General features: G+C 43.3%; 1 protein-coding gene across 1 annotated transcript in view; it reads left to right on the plus strand.

Moving 5' to 3' along the window:
- CUX1 (cut-like homeobox 1) overlaps nucleotides 1-23586 on the plus strand; it is a 210345-nt gene that overhangs the window by 181157 nt on the left and 5602 nt on the right. Inside the window, exons 23-25 of the mRNA XM_009885195.1 lie at nucleotides 13397-13699; nucleotides 18167-18355; nucleotides 23207-23471. Coding sequence (XP_009883497.1) covers nucleotides 13397-13699; nucleotides 18167-18355; nucleotides 23207-23471 — 757 coding nt within the window. The remainder of the gene's footprint in view (nucleotides 1-13396; nucleotides 13700-18166; nucleotides 18356-23206; nucleotides 23472-23586) is intronic.

Consider the following 23586-nt stretch of genomic DNA (forward strand, 5'->3'; position numbering starts at 1 on the left):
CTTGCCCGGCCCTGTCCTCCCCAGGCTGTCTTGTGCGGCCGTAGCCCTTTGTCTGTCAGCGATGCTTTACAAATAGTCGGTATTTATAGGGAAATTCCTGTCCTAGTTGTATTCTTTTCTGTCCATTGAACCACCCAGCGATTAAACGTGCAGAAGATGACTCGGTCCTCATTGTGGTCATAGCTTTACTGTGATAAAAGTGCTAAAGTAAAATATGTAATCACAGAGTGAACACTGTTTTCTAGGTAGATATTCCTTGCGGCTGAACTATAATGACAAAGCACCAGCACGCTTTTCATATTAATACGGTAAAGAGGAGACTCATGCTGGATTCTGAAGACAAATTTAATTCACTGTGAAGTGTGGTTATGGGTTTGTAGCATTTGTTTTGAAGAAGTTACCCAGTCAAGTTGCAGCTATGGTTTATTTCTGTGGTTAATTTGGGAACGTTGGTCCTTCACGTTCACTCTCCTTCGGTGTGTGTGAGAGGATCTCCACTCAAGGAGCTCACGTGGTAGCATCTCACCAGGCACACCAGTGCCTCATTCTCGAAGTCTTCATTTTTAAAAAGCAGAATGAACTAATCAATATCTTTTTCTAAGCTGTATAAATAAAATTTTCCAGACCATTATTGCTGCTGTACTTCTCAGCTGGATTAGAAGAGTACCAGTTCACATCATAGTTGCTAGAAAGTGGATGCAGTTTGTGAAGATGTGCTTCCACTGTCACTTCAGCATCAATCTGAGCGTGTAACTTCCTTGCACTCTTTTCTGGCCTTGTGTAAAAGAAAACAAGGCCCTTGAATATTAGAGCTCTGTAAATTCCACTGTTCATCATTTCATTACTTATTACTTCATTTCATTAATTACCAGCATTTTCTTTTCCCTCTGCTTGTGCATTTGGAGATGAGCAGGCTCCTTTGGGGAGGGGGCCCCCGTTACCTCCCCTCCCCGCTTCCAGGCGCGGGGGGATTCTCCTGCCAGCTGCTAACCACAGAGGAGCTGGGTGGAAAACGATGAGCTGATACGTTAGAAAGCCGAATATAAAAATAACTGGAGCAGCACTGAAAGGCGAGCGAGGCCGTCGCAGTCGCGCTGCAGCGCGGGAAGGCCAGGCGGCTGCGGGGGGGGTCAGGAGCCAGGGTGATGGCCGGGATCTGTCCCCCATGGGCTGGCAGCTGCAGAAGAGGTCAGAAAGGCTCCTCTCCGAAGGGAGCAGATATTTTTCTGCTGGTAATAGGAGGCTCTGGCAGCTGGCAGAAGCTCACGTTGGTCTGCTGCTTGCTTGTGGGAAAAGGAGGGGGCTGCAGGTCCGGCCACGTGGCTGCCACTGGTGGGCTGGAGATAGCCATGGCGCCCTCGGCCGTCCCCGGGCAACAGCCCAACCGCTGCTCAGCAAATTGCAAAATGCTCCTCCGCTGGATGAAGATTACTTTGCTTTCAATTCTAAGAACAGATAATGGGCTATTTTCCTCCCAAAATATTGGAGAAAAGGTGTGCTGGCACTGAGCACGTGGGTTGTTATTCCCATCTTACAATGGGGAGGGAGCTCCGAGGAGCTGTCTTCTCCACCAAGTCGCTCTAAAACAGGGAAATAAACAGCCTGTTAGACTCTGACAACAAAACCCTCTTCTCATTATAGACTTCTGTATTACTTGATAGCAAATCATTCCCAAGAAGAAAAGCCAGAAAATTACTAGAAAATTAATACCTTCTAAGTTACCTTCTAGCCTGTCCTTCGCATTAGGGTGCCAGAAAAACTGATGAATTTGTCTCACCTAATTTGATGGGTATTGAAAGTTTTTAAATTTGCCAGCAGCCATCCAGAGAAACAGCAAGTGGAAGCATCCAGCAACTGTTTTAAATCTGATAAGAAGCACAACTTGCATTGAAAACAAAGCAAAGTGGATTTGAGATCAAATTTAAATAAAAGTGGAAATAGAAAAGTGTCCAATTAATAAGCCTAATGAAAGGAGAAAATACAATGAGAACAAGAAATACAAAATAGGCCTGATAGTGCGTGTCCCGTATTTGTACTTGTCAAAGATATTGCTGATAGCAACTGAAAAGATCCTCGTTTTGTTGGCAGTAATGCCCTATAGTGGGGTTGAAAAGGGTGGCTGTTCCCCAGAATAACTCGAGGATTGTTCGGTACTATTTATTGGCAAAACCTAAGCTTGACAAAATATCCCCGTGTTGCTGAGGTGCTCGGAGTCTCTCCGGTGAGCCCGTCCCCAGGACAGTGAGCTGCTCTGGAGAGTAACCTTGGCCTGGCCAGTCTTTTCCCCCGCTCTCCTCGCAGGTAGCCCGGCCAAAGCATCCCTCTGTCACGCGGCGTGAGACGGTCACCGCCGGTGTCCTCTCCTGAGCTGTGCCCCGTTGTGGGGTGAGCGGCGGCACTGCCACCCGGCTCCTCTCTGCCCGGGTCTGCCGACGCGAAGGAGGCGCGAGATCAGCTGCAATGTAACCGCCGTTGTGTTTTATGGCTGTTTCTCTCTTTTACCCCTCTGGAACTTGGGTCCTAAAAATAGTGCAAGTTTGAACTGGCAGATGTTTCATTTGTCCTTTACGAGAGGACCAAAATTAGCCTCTCATTTGGCACCTAAATAAAGCAGCTTAACTGCCTTTATGCGAACTTTGCAATTACTGTCTATTGAAGTTGCAACATTTCGCTGTGTTTGATGGGGAAGGGTATTATGTAAGCAATACCGGCACCTAAAAAGCCACCAGACCTTGAAAGAGAGAGGACGAACAAGAACGAGCCCAACTGTTTTGTTTTGGGTTTTTTTTCCCACTTTTTCTGATCTGAGGCAGGTGGGTTTTTTCCTAATGAAGGTTGCATTTTAAAAAAAAAAAAAAAAGCAGAAGTAACTTGGAAATGCTCAGAGAGCTGTCTATTGTAAAGGTAAAAAAAAAAAATCTAATAAAAGGACAGCAATGGTTTCTCTAATTTTCAGAGAAAAATCTGCACAGAATGCCTGAAGCTGGGTTAGCAGTGGGACTCCCCAGGGGCAACAGAAAGATGTTATAATCAATTACCACATCATAACACTGATGTATGATAATTACTGAGTGTTCCTCCTGAGATAGTGCAGCATTTGGCTGGGATGCGGCTCTTTCATGGTCCACTGCCTGATTAATATGCAAATAATAGGCTGATTGCATGATGAATGCAGAAAATGAGTTCGCTGATAACGTGAGCACCGAAGCGGGAAGATGATAAATTACTTTTACTGACTGTCCTACATTAAGTACCCTTTCTCAACAATTTTATCACAAATTAAGTAAAGCAGTATGGAGAGATTATGAGGATGTGTAAAATAATGTACCTTAATAGCTTTTATAATATTGTTGCATACAATGTAAATGTCATTTTGTTTCAGTACTTTAACCAGTACTCCTCCCGAAGAGGAGTGCGGTTCGTGTAGCAGTGTCCGGGGTCACTCTTCTTTGCCTGCTTTCTTCTAAGATGAAGAACAACCCCCTGCGCTGCGGATGTTAGATAGGACTTCATTTCTGGGGAAGGCGGGCGGTCGTCAGCCCTGGATCCGTCCCGTGTGCGTGAATGTCCGCATTGTTCGATGGGGAGGATATATTTAAATGCCGTGCACAGTGCTCATACGCATTCTGCTTCCTACTCTTGTCTGGAGCAGAGAAGAGGTTAAAATCTCAGATACAGAGATACCTTCACACTCAGGCTTACGACAGAGGGGGACAACAAACAGTTATAAACATGGTAAGACGTTAAAGTCAGTCTCTAATCACAAGGTCAGCAAGTCAACAAAGACACCATAAACTGCAGCAGATCCTCTAAAAAGCTCTAACGCTGGTTTCCAAAAGGTATTGTGCCTACGTTTATTTTGATTATCCTAAAAATATAACGATGTGGGGTTGTGGCATCTTGATTGATTGCTTTCATGACATATTTGTTTTAATATTCAGAAAATCCTTAATAAAGCTTCTGCACACAAGCTGTTTTCATAATAAGGTTATTGAAAACATTTTCCAGCAGTTATTTCTAAATATTGACTTCTGACTAAGTTATGGAAACACAGAAAAATCTGAATATTAAATAAAGATTAGCAGAGTAGAGCAATGTCTTTTAAAGCAGCCATGATGTTGCTATTAATCACCTAATTTAAAATCTGAATTATTTCTTGAAAGGGTTTTTTAATTGTTTGAAGGGGATAGGTAAAAACATAGAATTATCATTCTGCACTCTTCAGTACGAAGACCCCACTTTTGGCTGAAGAAGCTGTGCGTGCGCAGGTGGGCGTTTGAGGAGCCTCTCCCTGCGTGCTTGGTGTGGTGTTTACCTCTTCTGTAGACATCCACTTTTGGCCGGTGAGACTGGGAAAGGATTTGGGGCTCTTGGCCTGACCTGAGCACAGCTCTGATGTTCCCGAGTGTGTCTCTACATCCAGCTAAAAGAATTCTCAAGTTCTTTACATTCTTTTTTACTTTTTTTTTTTCTTTTTTCCCTTCGTTTGTTGTAAAATAGTGCTTAAAATCTTGGCTGTGTAGAAACCTCCTGATTCCCAGTGGCCTATTTCAAGTGTCCCTTTCTGCTTCTTATTTGGAAGTTTTATCCAGCGGTGCAGTTGCGTCGGGGGTTGGTGCGTCTGTGCCGAAGTCCGGTAGATCTCAGTGCAACTTTTCGTTTTAATTGATTAATTCCAATTGTATCTCTCTGCACAAAATTCTGTACATCCCGGATGTTCAGACTGCCCTTTGTAGCGACCTGTGCTCCCCATCCAAGTGTGTCCACGCCGCAGCCAACAGCCGAGTACCGCAGTCCTCCCACCTCAGTAGAAGTTTGCTGGTTTGAGTTCGTGCAGCCTTGTCCAGCAGTTGTCCAGCTCTCTGCGACGCTGCTTAGCTCTTCCTCTTCTACGAGTACCTGGATTTGCCTCCCCGCATCCGGACGCACCATGGTGCATATATCGCGCAGAACTGAACTTTTCTGCTGTTGAGGCATTTTGTATCAGTGGGACACAGCACCCCTCGGGAGAGCGATAAGGCACCCGCTGATGCAGGGTGGGGGCTGGAGGGATATGTGTGAAGATTGGATATTAGGAAAAAATTTTTCACTGAAAGGGTTATTAACCATTGGAATAGGCTGCCCAGGGAGGGGGTGGATTTGCCATCCCTGGAGGTGTTTTTTTTTAAAAACAGGGCAGATGTGGTACTTGGGGACGTGGTTTAGAAGTGGTTTCATCAGGTTAGGTTAATGGTTGGACTTGATGATCTTAGAAGTCCTTTTCAGCCTCAACAATTCTATGATAAGGGCTGCAAGGGTTCACCAGCCGGGGCGTTCCATGATGCAGCAACCAGAGAAGGAGAACTGAGACACCAGCGGTGGCACTGGCATACTCCATGTGGCAAAGGCTTTCAAAGAGGCAGACCCAGGGAGGAAGATCTGACCCGATCAAAGCTCGTGAGCTGAGCAGGACAGTACCCCTGCCCTGGTTCCTCGGCAAACGCTATCCAGAGTGAGCAGGTGTAGGTCACACAGAAGCTAGGCATGCCTCTGCTTGGTTTGCAGGTTGGTTAGGTGGCTCTGGGCACAGGAGTACTTCAGTTGTGTTCTGCCAGCAACATTTAACTCACAAGGCTGCACTAGGACTTTCCTCGTTACGCTAACGCTGGGGCTGGCATAAGTGTCATCCTTTTGCTGATGGGCTTGCACTGCCAATGAGATCAGGAGAGAGATCCAGATTCCTGTTCTTAATCCCTTCCACCCGTACCGTGTTGCAGGTGTGTGGTGGTGGGGTAGCTGTTCTTCAAATCTGGTTCACAGATTTGGTTCCCCCGAGCACTCGGGACAGCACAGCTGTGGTTCAGTGTCGGGCAAAAAGGGAGGTGAGGGATAGAGCCAGGACACGAATGCCTTAAACTGATATTGATGTCTGCTCTTGGCCGTGAGAAGTTCCAGTCTTAAGCCAGGTTTGGGCGCAATAGTGGGATTTCCAAGACTGTCCGAGGGATTTGTGGTTGCACATTCATGGAAAGGAGAATTGGTTGCCTGACTTCTCTAAGTGCTTTTAAATGTCCAGCTGTAAATCTCTCTTCACGAGTCTATCGCCAGCTCCCATCTTACTTGCTCTTTTCTGAACATCTGATTTCTTCAGCTCCTTCTGGTTTCTAGAATGGCTGAAAACATACTTTTTCAACCCAAGTGCAAAGCTGACAAAATTATTGAAAATGCAACATAAAATTGCAGCAATACATCGTAATCCTTTAACTGTAGTTTTTCAAGTGCTTCTAAGATTTACCTTCATCATTCAGATAGTTTTGTGTGCTCCTGTCATTTAACATGTACTCATATGCAGAATGGGGACCTTTATTTTTAGTATTGCCCCAGTAATTTTGGAGTTAGCCAAAGCTGGTTTCCTCCCCTTTCAGTGCAGACATGCATACATCTGCACGCTTTCCTAAAGGGGTTTTCTTTTGATCCCTCCCCCCATCCACATCAAATTTCCCTCTGAGCCAAGACCCAAAATAACATTTTCCCCAAAGTTATAACATTTGTGCAACAAACAAACAAACAAAATCTCCACAGCCATAGTGGAAATCTATAATCATAACTATAGCAAGCGCTTGCAACTCTAACTGCACGTACCGACATACTTTGCATCATTAGATATGCACACTGCGGGGAGGTTTGTATACTCCCTACATATAACTGTGGGAGTTTGTAACTGTAGGGAGGATCATATTTTCATAAGCCACATTAATTTGCAAATTGTGACTAGGCAAGGTTCACTTACTTAAAGTAAATCCACCAAAACCACCACCTGAGAGAAAGCGTTCAGCTTTCACGCGTATTTTCTTTTAATTAGTCAGAAGAGGGATGTATTGCAGTGCTGTTCCGCAAATGCCGATCAGATTTATTGCGTAGTTCAGACTTGCACTGCACCGCTGTCAGCGAGGAGAGTTGTTGTGCTTTAGAAGACCCTGCAAAGACAGCCACTGCTAAAGGTAAAATTAGATAGAAAGCTGGAGTTTAAAAAAAAAAATATCTCAGCCTGAAATTTTCAGACCCTGGGAGAGAGAGCAACACGGTTGTCGTGAGGATGGTGCCGTTGACCAGCTGCGTGAGCAGGTTCCGATTCTCAGGACCACATACCCCGGGTTTTGGTCTACAAATTGGCTGGAATGGGCAGCCTGATCATCAGGGGAAAGCAGAAACTAATCCAGTCCCAGTATGAGCCACTTTGATCTCAGGCAACCTGCCAGGTCTGTTGTTGTCCATTAACTCATCTGCACACGGAGGTAAATGCAGGCCCTGAAGTAGCAAATGCTCTTTTAAGAGGTTGCCGAGAAATCTCCTGTCCACATTGGTCTGCTTTCATCATCCCTCCTGATTTGCCGCAAAGGAAATGAGCGGAGGACGGGATGCTTCGTTGCCTCCCCGCTCCCCTCAGCGCAGGACGTGGCGGTTCTCACTGTTCCCCCATGAGGAACTTGGAATTTGACTAGTTTGGCACGGACCTGAAGCCTGAGCTTCGGACATGACGAGAAGTGGTGCATCAAACCAAGCGCCGGTTAAATCATGTTTGGGTTCTTGTCGGAATGTCACAGAGTACCCTGTCATTTTGTTTTAGCAACTTGTCCTTCCAAATGCGCAGTTCGCCTTATGGCATGCCAGCAGTAAAAATGTCACTTACAATAATTACTTTTTGGTGAAAATGCTTGCTGACTTCCTACCTTCAAGCTGTTTTTTACACAGTGGGGAGATAATAAGAAATGACTTTATCCTGACTGCTCAAATGAACACTAAATGGAATTTAGGTTATTATTACTGCAGATAGAGGACTGTGTATTGAAATTTAAATAGGGGATCAGATAAACTACAGAGATTTGTCTCTGAAAATTATAGTGGATCTGCTTTTTCAATCCACTTTGCTCTGAAAGTTAGGGCAGCTGTTGCCTACCTGCTGTCTTTAGAATATAATATTTTTCATAATCCTTTTAGAGGCCCCTGAATACCTTCTGCGTTTTGCGTGTTCTTCCTCAACTTCTCCACGTTCTGTACCTCGTTCCCCGTGAGTCCTTTTGCAGCTTATTAGCTAAGCTTGTCTTAGCAACAAAGGTTGGGCAGTTTATTCTCTCCCAGCGGTTCCTGAGCTGCAAAAGTACGGAGTGCTCTTTCTAGACGGGCGAGCGTGCTGGGAGGAGAGGCGCGGAGCGTTGAGCTCGTCGTTTATGCTTGCAAATTCTTGTTCAGATCTTTGCTCTGAACTTCTGATTTACAAGCGGGCCTGAAGTCAGTTTGCTGCCGAGGCTGTAGGAGTTGAGGCAGGGGCGGAGCAAAAGTGGCAAACCTGAAGCTCTCAAAATGTGCGCAAGAAATTTCACTGGAGGAACCTGCCCGTGCTGGCAGACAGCAGCGTGTTGCCTCTGGGACTGATGAAACCATATCCATGTCTCAACACTGCTCCATCATCTAGATACCTCTGTTGAGGGGGATACATCCGGGAGTGGTGTCAGGTCATGTAGACGTCTGTGATTTTCCGGGGAGGTTGTAGCAGGCATCACCTGCAAGTCTTTGCATCTGAGGTGTCCTGAGCCTGAGAAGGAGCATCCAGCGGAAGCATGCTGTGGAGCTGAGCTCTACCGCTGCTTTGCTATGGGCGGCCGTGTTAGATTCTGTGGTCAGAAGAGTTGCTGTACATCACAACCACAAAAATGGTCCTTCTTGACCAGTGCCCTGCAGTTTTGCAGAATATAATTAAATGTCTTCACCAAGTTCATGCGGCTGAGCGGGTGATCCTCAGGAGGGGAGCCCAGTGCTGCCTGTGGTCCGTTACACCCTATAGGGATTTTGTTGGCTTACAATGGCAGGACACGATCAGACCTTGTAGAGGAATGTGTCGGGCTGGTACTGTGTTGGGGAAGGTGTTTTCAGATAATTTGCAGGCCACTGGTGGGATAATCATAGTCCAAAATGTTCTACAGCCAGTGTTCAAGCAGTTCGGGACCCAGGATCCAGTATTAGGGACCTGACCCCAGCACGGGGGTGGGAAATGTTGTAGTTGGAGAAGAGTAAGAAAAGCTAATGTTAAGTTCAGGAAAACCGCTGTAACCAATGAACTGAGACTGGAACTCTGTTTTCCGACTTTCTCATGTTTTCCAAAGTGCTGTCATGATAGAAGCGATGGGGAAGGTGGAGAGGATGGATGGGACCAAAATATGACTTGGCTTCATCCATTGGGCTAAGGAATGCAAGACCACAGAAGATTTTCTGTGTTCGCATAATAAAGTTCTTGTTACAGTTGTTGTTACAGTTCTTAACTAGTTTTGTAAAATGCTGAGACAGACCCTATATGCTAAATTGTTTGCAAGCTTGTTTAGTTTCTTAACTGATAACTGCTAAGGGGTGGGGAGGGGAATGGGCAAGCTGTGATGTTGCTTTGGGGTTTTGCTGCAGTAAGACGGTCGTTCAAGCAGCAATTTTATATTGGGAAAATAGTATTTAAAAAGAAGACAGAATAATGTCTTTTTATAACGTTGACTTTGTTTTCAGTCATTTCTGTATCTTCATTTTAGATTATGCATCCCTCTCTAGTATTGTAGTAGGGAAAAAGAAAACTAAAGAATTTCCTGACTTGAGAAGAAGGGCCGTGTGTTCTGCCAGGAGTGAGGTGTTCCCAAGTACGGCTCTCTGGCCTTCGCAAACTGCATCAGATGTATTGGTCTTTATGAAGATGTATTTGCCTTCAAAGACCTGAATGCTCACCTTCCCTGCATGGCCATAGCTCTCTTAGCTGTTTTCATCAACTGTGAAATTGCCGGTGTTGGTGTTTCAGTTGTCTTCATGTTTTAGCTATGAATGGAGGCCAGTTGCACTTGCCAAATATTTCAAATTACTGGCCCATTTATGCAGACATCGCTTCCTAGTACTTCATTTGCATTTGATTATTATTTTGTATGCTGCATCTTTGAAAGTGCTTTTAAAAATTGGTTGGAAGTGCCGAACTTCCCTATACCCCAAACATGTATATTCTGAATGAATAGTGTAAAATTGCATGGTAGAGCCTTTACCCTTTCATGACTCAGTTATACTTGCGGCTTTAGAAGATTTAGATCACTTATGTTATTTACACACATTTATGGTGTATTTGAATCTTTAAAGATGTTTATCAACAGTTTCTCGATCATTCGAAATTGTCAACTTAAACTGATGTGTCTTCATCACATGCGCGGGACCTGATGGACACCGTCTTTCCACCAAGCTAGTTTGGGGACATCCTGTTTGTTGGAGGTCTTTCTCCCATCCTCTACAAAGCAGAAGGCATGGCTCACTTCTCTGGCTGCCCGAGACTTAAAAAATTCCCAGGTTCTGCAGTGTCCTCACCACTGAGGATGCTCTTGATCACTCCAGCTCTTTACTTTTAGGACCTTATTTTTGAAGCTTTTGGGCTTTTGCTTCAGGTTTTAAACTGGATACAGGCTGTTGGAAAGCAAAATGCAACACCCCTTTGGTATAGCAAAGTTTATCTGGAATTTATTAAAGTAACTTCTTCAATAGCTGGTGGCTGTGGGGTTTGCAGGGTGGGCATCATGGGATACCCACAGCCCACTGTAATGCAGTTTTACGCTCTTGTAAGAAATTGGATCGCTCGTAATTTAGTGCTATTCTTCAGTGAAGTCTGGGGTTAAAAAAGCAGAACGCATTTTCAAAAAAATAAGCTTTCAATGTATTATTTTCATTGGAAATGTTCAATTGCTACTTTTGAAATCTTAATATGTATTTTTCAGATGTCCTGAATTTGTTTCTTTGTCCTGTGAGGAACTTGAGAGAAATGAATACAGACAAATTATTTCATAAAACATGGGAAATGGCTGTGGATTGACAGTTAAATCTGTAATAGTGAATACATTCAATTTTCCCCTTTGTTCTGTCGGCAGTCACTTGTACTCTAAATGTCTATTTAATTTTTTAAGTAGATTAACGGGAAATGTTTGCGTTATTTGATTATTGAACCGACTTTTCCAAATAATGGATATTTTCCTCAAAGATTTAGGTGATCTTGAAAATGTTTCTCCATAAGGGAAAAATGCTAAAAATGAATGGGGAACATATTTTGAGTTATTTGTAGTATACGTGCATAATGCCTCATCTGAAATCACTATACGCTGCCTTTCGTTAGGGGGAAAAAAAAAAAGCAGTTTGTCATCTGTACTGCCTTCCAAAATTAGATTCAGATAATCCTACCTTTTTGAGTAAATAAGCAGCAGATTGGTCTTAAAAATGAAATTCAAGTAAGCTCTTGATATGCGATATAAAAAATAAATAAGCTAATATGTGAGCAACATAGAGCATTTCAGTGATAGATGATAATATAGATTACCTTTGTTGTTTACATAATTAGGCTGGGCAGGGAAAGGAGAGGGAGAAAGAAGCCTTAGTAAATGCTTTTGTTTAGTCCTGTGCGGTTGTTTGTTTTTTTTCGTTTTGGATTTTTTTCTGCACTCCGTGTGTGCGTGTGGCTTGCAGTGCACGGATGAGGAATTGTATAGGAAATTTGCAGCTGCTCTAGTTATTCAGGAAGATTTGTATAAGCTGGCACAAGGGACAAAATTAGAGGGAACTTGAACGAGTGCCGTGCAGTTTATTAGCTAGGCAGCCATAATTTTGACCTTGCTGTGGGTTAAAGGACACAGACCTGAGAAGAAATCTGTTTATCATGTAGGGAATTCATGCCATCCCTGACAGTGTACAGTGAACAAGATGGATGATCTGCCAAATTGGTCCCTCGCATGGGTGAATCAGGGCAAATTTACAGTACAATTCCTTTGCAGCTCCTGATACAAAAATAACATTTGCTGGGTTTTATATTCAGTTGTATGATGACCTGGGGTGAACAGAGAAAAGCAATAAGATTTGTAGGATCCCTGTTACCTTAAAGATTTATATGCACCCCGCTTGCCTTTTATGTCTGCCTCTTTTGCATCTCACATAAAGCGCGAAGGAAACAGTCCAGTTGCTTGGTTTGAGAGACCAACTTTATCTAAGTGTGTCAGGAAACCTCTCTTGAATGCAGCATCGTGAAAGCTTCTGTTACCTTGAACACCACAATTCCACCGTGCACCCTGCTTCATTTGAACCCTGCTCTTACTTAGGTAGTATTTCCCTTTAGTTTTGGGGATATGTTTCTGTGCTCCATGTTCTGTAATGATTTGACAGTATTCTGGATAACAAACAGACTTGAAAACCAGTGAAATTTGCTATTGGCCACCGCCGTGGTAGCGACAGGACCTGATGCTGCAGAATGAACCGCTGTCAGAGTTGCAGTGCTCAGGAAAACGCAGTTCTGTTAGAGGGATGAAGTTTTTGATGTAGACCGGCCTCATCCTTGTACAACTGAGAGCATTGTAGGCTTCCTCCAGAGATGTTGAGACAAATCCACCAACGTATGAATCTGAGATCCGTGCGATTAACTGTGTCAAGCGATGAGATGTGAGACAGCAAGGAGGAGGAAGCAGTCCCACAAAAATGGGAAAGAACTCTGCTCTTTATCTTTTGAAGGGAATTGTTCTTCCAAACCACGTGGTCTACATGTTGTTGCTTTAAAAAATGTTTAGACTGTACCCTTAGATGTCTGCATTTTCTGCATAAGCTCGGTTGGTACGTTCCGTTAGAGATAAATGTGAATTTATTAGGGGAAAACAACATTTTGTACAGAACCTATTGTTGTTGGCAAATTAACAGAGCCAGAAAGCTTTCTTTTAAACAAAGTGTCACAATAACAGATTTGGGTGTCTCCTGCTCCACTAGCTATCTTTATGTTGGATTCTCAAACATGTTAATTAATGCAACATAATTACAAACTGTATTTTAATCTTGTTAAGTTATTTCTGGGCAAAGAGAAGTGCAAAAATGTGATGCGAGTGATAAGAAACAAAATGAAATCAATAACGCGCTGGAGATATAAACTTGTATCAGTTGTAGAAAATCCCTCATTGACACTACAGAATAGTGGCTGAGTGAGTTTCCTGCAAGTCACAGAAGGAGGCTTAAACCAGTCTGTAATGGTAGATTTAAAAGCATCCTTATTCAAAATTGTTGTGAAAAGCAAAACTATGAGATTTCCTGACCAAGGAAATGTCTTAAAAACTTAGACTATTGCACTTCATTTTTTCCTGATTTTTATTTGTATTTGTACCTCTTGTCTTTATAAGAAATCAGAAATGACTCTAGATAAAATTAGAAAATAATTCTGTTTTTAAAAAGAGGCTTTTTAGTAACCAAGTTATAACAAGTAGCACTTTGCATACTTAGGCATTTCTTTAAGTAGGTAGAATATAAATGAGAAGGAAAGTTAAATATCCTGCAATCAAAACATTACAATTATGCTAAAGTGGGGGCTTTTTTCTTTTTTTAATTGCAGAAAGCACTCCAAAGACTTCTGCCAGTTGCAGTCCTGCTCCTGAATCTCCCATGAGTTCCAGTGAATCAGTGAAAAGCCTGACGGAATTGGTACAGCAACCCTGTCCCGCTATAGAGACAAGTAAGGAAGGCAAATCCCAAGAATCTAGCGAGCCGTCTGCTTCTGAATCCCAATCGACAACACCTTTGCCACTGTCGGGCCACTCGGCACTCAGCATTCAAGAACTCGTTGCTATGTCCCCTGAGCTGGATACGTATGGCATTACAAAGAGGGTCAAAGAAGTGCTAACGGACAACAATCTTGGTAAATTGCTTTATTCTCATGTCTTGACTGAAATAAAAGTGTTCATACTTTTCTTTTTGAGCTATATTTCAGTAGACATTTATGAGAATACTTGGGTTTGGTTCTGGCCTAGGATTTAATCTGTTAAAAAAGATTATTTGGGTTTTTTTTTTTAAACCAGTAGGAAAAGCCTTTCAGATTGTCACACTCTACTTAAAATGTCATCGTACCCTTGCTCTTCTTCAGCTCCACTCCTGTCTCACCAGCCAGATACTGCTCCCACCTCCCTCAATGCAGTCCAGCAGGCTGTCAAGAAGACCAAAACCCCAAAGCCAGTGAGATCTCTCCTTGAGAAATGCTGTTTTCCCCGTGCTTACAGAGTCAAGGCCTCAGCATTTTAGGAATAGGTGAAGAAGAGGAGTCCAGCATGATAGGAGAGGGAGGTGCATCACAAGCAAAAGCATAGCGTACCCGTAGAGCTAGAAGGATGAATTCAGGCTCAGCTGAGGTTTAGATGAGCCTGGAGATAAGTGTATGGGGCCATTCAGTTATTTTGCTTAGAGATGTGCAAAGCTAAGGCTGCTTTTGCTTACAGATGAGTTTTTGGGTGTCGAATTAAGTGTAATGTTGACATGGCTCTATATTTGAAATAGTCAAAGGGAATAACCTGTGTATGGGAAATCCACGCTTAATATTGCCACTATGCCTCTAAATCACTCAATCATTCTTCATAGGAGTTTAACGCTTGCTTCCCTCACACGGCATTGGGAAACTCTTAGGAGTCCTTTGAAGTCTCTAAGGGGAAGGCAGTAAGGCTGCCCCAGTGTTACCTGCACGTGTTTCTGGGGCTTAGCATCTTGCCTGCATTTAGATGTTCAGAATAGATGTCTGAGGTGGTTGGGATGAATCACTCTCCAGAAGTGCCACTTTCTCTCCATTCACTGCAGATGAGACCAAAAAGATAAGTTTAGATTTAGACTGCTGATGGTACTTAAGTGAGGAGAATTCCATCCATATCATCTGAACATTATGACCATATAAGTAACCCCCCCTTTATTTTAGTACGTAAGGAAGCCTTTTTTTGGCTAGACACAGAATAACGTGTTATTATCTTAGATTATTTTTTTTTAAGGGGAAAAATACTGGGATGGGGGAGATCGCAAGTTCTTATTTAACATAGTCTGGGAAAAAACAAAAATGGCCTCGATCGTGGACATACCCTGCATGAGATTGTGTTCCACTGAACCCAGCAGAATGACTTGCTCGTGCACGTTGGCATGGGCGGATTGTGGTTGCTTGTTCAGTGGAGATAATGTAGAGATAAAGCCACAAGTCGCAGTAGGGGTTTGCAGGTTCAAGCCCCTAGTTTTTGGGCAAAATACTGTTGAGTGCTGTACCTGCTCTGGGGTTCCAGAGAGGTTTGAAAAAGTATTTTTGTTTACATTTGCTTTGATGCCATTTTTACTTAGTCTTTTTTATTTCCCATGATTTTTGTTTTCCTACAGTGTGGCTGACAAGCCTAAAAAGCAGCAGAAGAGCCAGGAAATGTGCCCCAAACTCTGCATTAGGTGTGGAACCAGTTTCAATGTCTCTTTTTGCGCCCTCAGTGTGCTAGTGCACCAGATTGACTCAGTGCACTGGTTTCTCTGTCTTAGGCCACAGAGCCTTGTGAACCTGTCTTAGGCAACTGGTGGTGGCTCAGTTGTACCAATATCATCAGCCAGTAAAGACCACGGTTGTGCAAAACCATTCCAGATGTGTTTGGCGGGTCTCTCCTCCCATCCCTTTTAGGATTCATTCAGCAGTCACCGTTTTAGCAGACGGTGCTGGCAGCATTAACACTGGGATGTTGCTAGTATTCCTAGTCCCCAGTGTCGTAGTATTATCAGTGATTCCCTGTTGGGCAACATATAACTTCAACACAGAGGGAGGTAAATGCAGTGAGCTATTGAAAGATTGCAGTGGTGGGGATTTTGCAGAAAGCGCCAGGACTAACCATGAAACCGGCATAATTTACAGAAAGTTTTGTCCGTGAGGAGCTACATCAGTGGGAACAGGCATGAAGGATATTAGGGAAAAAGATGGGGAGAATTAGTAGGAGTATTAGGAAACCTGTGCTTAAAAATATTCCAGTTATTAATAGCTCTCAGGTGAAGATGGAGTGTGATACACCTTCTACCTTCTTCCTGCGAATGATTTCTAACACAATCCCCGTTAGCTTAGGAGTCTTTTAGGTGTTTTATCCTGTCCCGCCACATCCTGGAGTAAAATAAATGACACAAACATCTTTAGCTTTGTCCTTAACACCTGGAGAACATAATGTTACCTCCTTCCACATTTGCATTTTTAATGTTTAGGCTGTTGTTTGAAATTCATTTCCATCGGCAGCATTGTTAGTACCTGCTCTGGGCTGCTTGTTGCTGACCTTCTTGCTGATTTGTGCTGGTATTCCTGTTTGTGTGGCCACACAATAAACCGGACCAGCTGGTCTGAGTCAAAAATGTCCATTTTATTCTTGGTAGGTTGGTTCGATTCGGTTCAGTTCCCTGCTCCGATTTACTGTGCAGCCACATGGGCGGTTGCAGTGGCCACACTGGCACTGCACAGCGGCTGTTGGAGCTCTCGTGGCTGCTGGAAGAAGGGCTCATCGCACTGCAGCTCGAGCACAGCCTGGGGTTAGAAACCAGGGAAAACGTTAAAGGGAAGTTATTTACAAAGGCAAATTAAAAGATCTTTAAAGTAGCTGTCTTATCTTGCAAGTAGCTGGCAGGTTTAAAGGTAAATGGATAAGGCCTTACCGATGTTTTTAAATGCAAAGGAAAACAGGGAGGAGGTTAACTCTGCGATACGCATGATCTAAAATTGGCTCTGAATTACTTCTTTTGTGTGATTTTCCTGATATTGAGTGTAGTTGAAAATCACTTATTACTTAGGAACTTCAGTGAATTCTGAATTTGGGTTTCTGTTCAGTCGGTAAGAACCATTTTAGGGTTAGTTTTAGAGCTTATTAGCAGACTGTGCCATGGTTGCCCTGTCCTCATTTCCCCTTTCTGCCTTTCGTTATCTTGGCTTCTTCCTCCAAAAGCTTTGCAGACCCACCTGCCCCATGCATCTGAATGGGACGTTCTGCAGCTGCTAAGTGGTCCCACATTCCCTCCTCTCCCCATGCAGGCAAAAAAAAAAGAGCCAGGCCAAAGGTTTTGGGCTGTTTTTAAAGAGGAGGAAGAGATTCATGGAAGTAAGCACCCAGGAGGGGTTTATGGAGTAGATATTTTCCACAACCCGTTTGTGACAGGATCAGATGAGGCCGCGAAGGCAAGAGCTGATGGTGCTTTTGCAAGTGCGGGCATGTCCTGCAGAGCTGTAGGAGCACAAGCCCCCGCGCGTCTGCATGGTCCCTTAGGGATCCGTTTGTTGCCACTGGCTAAGACTGCTGGCATTGCTGGGAAGTGAAGGAAAAGCGTTCTGCTTTGTGCTAGTGAGGGCATTCAAAAGCTACGGATCAGACACGAGTCCTTGAGGCCTGAACTCGGTCTGTATGGAAAGATCTTTGGGTTACCTTGAAAATACATGATAGCTGCATCTATCAGAAATCACCGGTGATGACTCAGAGGACTTCAGGCTCTGTCTCGGAACAAAAGCTGTTGCATATCAAGGCAGTTTAGCTTGGGAGGAACACTGAAGTGAAGGGTTTTAGAAAACCAGCTGTATGGTTGGGTTTGAGCTGCACAATCATTTTCCACAGTTCTTGCTAAGCTGGATCTTAACCATGTAAAACTAGTGTTACTCAGGCACGTACAAATGCTGTATGTGAAAAGCATATGCGGATTTTACCCTGCTAGCCGACAGCGTTTTGAAAGAGAACTAAAATTAAGCACTCTTAACTAGAACTACTGTAGAGGCTGTAAAAAAACCTGGAAAAGCTGTTATATTGTAAAATGTGATTATCTGCAGTTGGTAAAACACAGTTAGAACACCACAGATATTACAACACAGAAAATATGCACACGTGTCTGAGGACGCTTACATGACCGTTGCTGAATGGGGGTTGCATTGGTCTTGGTTCATTGATTGCTTGAAATGTTTGGATTGCCCTGTTAGAACAAAGCTGTTGCGCTGCCCTCCTGCGTAAGAGCTAAGTAGCCTCGCTGCTGTCACTAGTTGCCTGCTTAGCTAAAAGTTCAGTTTATTTTTAATCTCATTGATTTTATTTCTTGCACACCGTTTCACTGTAAGGTCCCGGTCCCCCAAGGTGTTGAGCTCCCCTCTCTGCCACAGTCAGATCATAAGGATTAAACTAAAGCTGAAAATTCACACTTTGGGGGGAGGGGGGGGCGGGGGGGAGCTTTTATTCTTCTAAATGTTCGGGTTTTCAAGCAATTCTAAAGTAAGAATAATTGACTAATGATCTCGTAGACGTGTTCTGTCTTTTTAGTTAGCCTTGTCTCTTAGCTGAATGAATTCATGCGATTTTCAATTTCGTATTAGGTCAGCGTTTGTTTGGGGAGACAATCCTAGGGCTAACACAAGGCTCTGTCTCAGACCTCCTGGCTCGTCCGAAGCCCTGGCACAAGCTGAGTTTGAAGGGACGAGAACCCTTTGTCCGCATGCAGCTGTGGCTGAACGATCCCAACAACGTGGAGAAGCTGATGGATATGAAACGAATGGAGAAAAAAGGTAACTTGTAGCAGACTGCTGACTCATGTTTTCCGTTATTTCAGAGATGACCGCGTCTTTTATAATTCTCCATAAATAGTATAGAGGCAGCATTGATCCAGTATTATGAAGGTTATGCAAAAGTACTTAAAGCTTTTTCATGGCTTTATTTGGTGCTACCTTACACAGATACTTTAAAAAAAAACAACAAACCAAACAAAAAACCAAGCCCAAACTCTGAATATTCACCAGCTGTTGTGAAATCATTGCTATATTCTCCTATAGATTAATTACTGGGGCCCTGGTGTATCACTGATAACTTGCCTTACCAAATGAGAAATGTGAGTTTGGGAGCTGGCTTTGGGTTATTAGTTAATAGTGCTGCAGCTGGTCACAGATGTTGGGCTGGAAGAACTGTGCATTGATTCCTGAGAGAGCTTCTTGCCAGTCCTGCCCTGATGGTCGCTGGGAGGAAAGAAAAATGCAGTCTTTTTAAAAGGGTATTTGAGAATAATTAAATTTGTAGCCTTTATAGTGATGGGGGAAGGTGATTGTGTTAATACATGCTCGCATAAAATGACGAGGTCATGAGTATGTACCTGTGAGAGACCTAAGTTGTTACTGGGTATCTTAGTAGGGAGTATATCCTGAAAGTTTATCCTACTGTCTAAATTCCTCACTAAAATACAGTGGTTATTCAGAGCCCTGTTTTTAGTACGTTCGTGTGATTTTACAAGAGAGACTCATAGGCTGCCATTATGAGCAGTTAACTAATTAATGATGTATACATCTCTTGAGCTATCCCTTAATGATATTAGTACAGACAGCATTAATTGTGTGCACTGAAAGTGCTGCTGTTGACTGATGTCCTGAAAGCATTAACACATTTGACCAAGAACTTTGTGATTATATTAAAAATTGCAGTGAGGGAGCTTCTGGGAAAATTTGAGTCTTGCATGCTTTCAAGAAGAAATTCAAATCCGTGTCATAGTAACCAGTATAATATAATGCAGTGCAGTATCTTATCGCAAATTGCATGTGATCTTCCACGGGGAGTAAAATCCACTTGGGTTTCCCACTTACAACTGTAAACCAAAGGGAGCCATGATGGTTTTTGCTGTATTAGAAATATGGCAGAAATAAAATTGTCAACTAGCTGGATTTTTATAGCCTCAAAGAGAATATCGCCCATAATGCAGAAAAATAAAATAAAAATAATTTAAAAGTAGTACTGACAATATCCTTTCAAAACTATTTTCTAAACTGGATTCTTATCAAATACTGTGCAATACATATGCTGTATAGATGGCACCTGAATAGAGATAAAGCTATAAATCATTTGAGACTGTACTGAGCTCCTGAACTGTGTAAGTGCTGTCCTCATAGCAGAGCACTCTAAAGTGAATTCAACCCTGTATTTTCTGCAAAAGCCTTTCATGCAGGTAAGGATCCTGCGATGTAACCTTTTAAATTGCTCTAGAGCCACATTAAGTATTTAACTTTCCCTTCAGCTAATGTCAGTTAAAGAACAATGCAACTGTGTCTGCTACCAGTGAAACATTATTATCAATTATTTCTCTGCCACGTTTTATTAAGGGAGTAAATTAATAATTATGATAAAGGTGAGCTGCATATATCTTTTTTTCTGTTCCGCCAGTCTGAAGTTTGTGCTATAAATGTCCATTTTAAGAGGTTCTGAAAATTTGCAATGTACATTAACTAACCTCTTTGGAGGAAGCCGGGGGTTCGCGCTCACTAGGCTGAGACGCTCTGCACCACCTTTCCTGCCTTGGACGAGTTCATTCTTCTTTTTTATAACCTCCCCGTTTGTGTGTTGCTGGTAACGTAACACTCCTCACCGAACAGTACTGAAGCCTGCTGTCAGGAGAAAATTTAATTCCCTTTATTTCCCTATTATTTCGCTTTTTAATAATCTTGTTCAATACCGCATAAGATAAAAATTATATTAAAAAGGGCTCTGTTTTACCTCAGTGGGCAGCCGCTAGTTCTGCAGTGGTGTCTGCTGCATCTAGAGCTGAGCACGTGCTGGGGAGTCTTCCCGGAGGGACGCGGTGCTGCCGGGCTGGCAGCAGCAGGGGAAGGGAAGGTAGTAAAACTCAGAGGATAGAGCTGGTTCACACGTTGGTCTCTGACCCGGATCCAGAGCTTTGCTCAATTTACATTTGGGGTAGGGTTTTTTTTATAGGTCTCCAGAGAATTGGAGAGGGATCACCGGCAAAAATCAAAACTTCTCCAAAAATCAAGTGGCTTTGCAACTTGGATTCTAGTTTGAGCCTTCCTGTCACTACAAATGCGCTGAATGATCTCCTTATGTTGTCTACACGCAGAACAGATGTTTAAAATAAGAATTAAAAAGGAAAAACTTTTCTAAACGTCATCTAAAGTTTCCAGAGAGCACCATTAAAGCCTAAAGCTTGGGTGCTAGTTTGGCACATGGCGAAGTGCCAGGATTGTGCCTTTGACCCAATGGAAAATTTTTCTGATAATGTATTATCCTCCAGAAAAACAATTGGTTATGACAGAACAGTGAGACATCCCTTTTAGTCTTCTGTTAAGGAAATATGTGCATTTATATAATTTGTTCCATTCACATGAAGGAGACCCAAATAAGCGATTGCAACTTTTGTGATCCCAGTGTGAGGTTACAAAAGCAGAGGTAGGCATAGGGCATGAAATTTCCCAAGCTGTCACAGCTCCGTGCTGTCCTTAGGAGTCTAAAGATGGCAGCTCTGACCTGCCAGAAATACCATCCTTTGGAGAGCGGAGAAAGTGGAGATTCAGAGTGTCTTGGTGCATGGGTGTCTCATGTTCACTCACTCGCCTGACCAAATTCCAGAAGCTCCAGTTAGAGATAGCCTAAACACCTTTTACATCTTCCATGCGAGGTTCTGTTTTGTCTCATGGCCTCCTTGAAGCTGCTGCTCATTGCTGAAGTGATAGATGCTGTCTTTCAGCCCTCTTGGTTGTGCTATCAAAAGAGACAAGGGAACCGTTTATAGAGTTTGCATGTCAATGCAAGTTTGAAATAACACCTAGGAGTCTTTGAGATTAAAGACCTTATATAAACGTGAGATTCTATTGCTGGAATGATTAATTCCGTGGTTGAAGGTTGTAACGGTTGCTTGAAGGCTGCAAAAATAAGGCAAATAGGTCACCTTGAAATAATACATTGATCTGTGGTCACTTTGCAGTTCTGCATCTGGTTGCAACATTTTAAATAGGTGATTTTTTTAAATGAAGTTTATTTAAATGAAAAAAAAAAAACCACCTTTGCTTTTTATAGTTACTTCAAACCCGTGCAGGACTGTATCATGGCAGAGTGATGGATCATGAGCAACTCACATTCTGTTCCATATCAGTGATCTTACACAGTAGGCAATCCACAGGTAATCTGTCATATTCAGGAAAAACAAAATGAGGGCCATGCAGATACCCTCAAAGGTTACAGAGTATGTTCCAAATTCACTTTGACGATAGTGAGACACAATGTAAAAAGGTCCAACTGGCCGTACCACCATGTAGAGGACAGGATGCTGAAACCCACTGGAGACTGAACACTAAGTCAGTCTTGTAGGGAGCTCTGCCAGAAAAGGTTGGCTTGTGTGAGAAGGGCTTTGAACATTCCAGTTTATTTGATTGCATTGAATTTTTATTCTTTGAGCGCTCTCAGCCTAAAGACAGAGCTGTGGGGGGAGAGAGACATTTATTTTTCAAAGAATTTGGTTGCTCACTGGTGTGACGTGCCCCACATTGGTCCCTGGCTCTGATTGGAGCTCCTGGCTGTTGGAGGTTTAGTGCCTGCTAGATTGATGTCAGGCTGGCATAATCTGGAACTTAATAGCCAACATTATCAAATTGCAGCTCTTGAATACCTAAACTCTTAAATATCTAGAAGGTATTTAACAGGCCATTAAATATTTTATTGACAAGATTCATCTATATATGCTGTTTTCAGCCCCCTCATTAGCAATGCTTGTGCATGATACTGCCAGGTGCAGTAAATCCCACCTCTCTTTGCCCGGTGTAAATCAATCAAGTCAGTGACAGCATTTGCTGGGACTCTTTCCTTGCAGAATTTGCCAGGATAATTCAGTCCCCGTTGGGGAGGAGAGTCAGTGGTGGTATCACAGGCTTCTGCCATCAACCTCACCGAGCTCCATCAGTGCAGCAAGAGCTTTCTTAAAAGTATATGCATTTTTGAAAGAGCCTTGCGTAGGGGAGGAGGATGCTGTGGGCTGTTTCTCTTTCATAACCTGTCACTGCTATAGCAAAGATCTGTAGGAAAAAGCACCAAACGCCTGATGGATTATTCAGCCCATCGCTGGGATCTCCAGGCTCCGGGCGCCATCGTGTGTTGGAGACATGGCTGTGGCTGCCTTCAGCTTCCACAGTCGTATTTTTAATTCAGAGAGCTTAAGTGTTAGAGAGACCTTAGTGTACACCTTAAGCGTTTAACAACCTAAACCACTTAAGTTGAAATGAAGTGCAGCTGTCCTAATCAGGTGCTTATGTGGAAGTTTGCCACTCTTGAAAGAGTGAATTTGCAATAAGTCATGTTAACTGAAGCCTGTTATTCATGTCCCATATATACTGAAAAAGCAGAAAACTCTGGCAGGTTTCTAGTCGATTTACCCTCTTTTCTTTCCATCCTTTCTTCTTTTTGTGCCTCTTGCATCCTCCCCACATTTGCTTTCCTCTGATCTCTGATGATGCCCCTTCCTTTCTGTTCTCTCCAAACAGCCCCTCCGTGCATCTGCAGCCTGTCATCTTCGCATTTATTCCGCAGCTCGTATATTCATTGATTTTGCATTTGTATTCAGCTGGGGCTGATCTGATGCACTTCTCTTTCAGCCTACATGAAACGGCGACACAGCTCTGTTAGCGACAGTCAGTCTTGTGAGTCCTCATCCGCTGGAATAGACTACAGCCAGGGAGCCAGCCCGCAGCCGCAGCACCAGCTGAAGAAGCCCCGGGTGGTGCTGGCACCAGAAGAGAAGGAAGCTCTGAAACGAGCCTACCAGCAAAAGCCATACCCATCACCAAAAACCATTGAGGAACTCGCTACGCAGCTCAACTTGAAAACCAGCACCGTGATCAACTGGTTCCACAATTACAGGTATGAGATCTCCCGGGAGCCCTACTCATAAAGGATTTGCTTTATTTGCTTTGGCAGGGTGCTGCTCTGCTCCAGCAGAGTGTGTCTGCTTCCGCTAGCGTTGAGCGGTTGTACA

The sequence above is a fragment of the Charadrius vociferus genome, unplaced genomic scaffold (genome assembly GCF_000708025.1).
Source record: "Charadrius vociferus isolate BGI_N301 unplaced genomic scaffold, ASM70802v2 scaffold54, whole genome shotgun sequence".
NCBI classification, from domain to species: Eukaryota; Metazoa; Chordata; class Aves; order Charadriiformes; family Charadriidae; genus Charadrius; species Charadrius vociferus.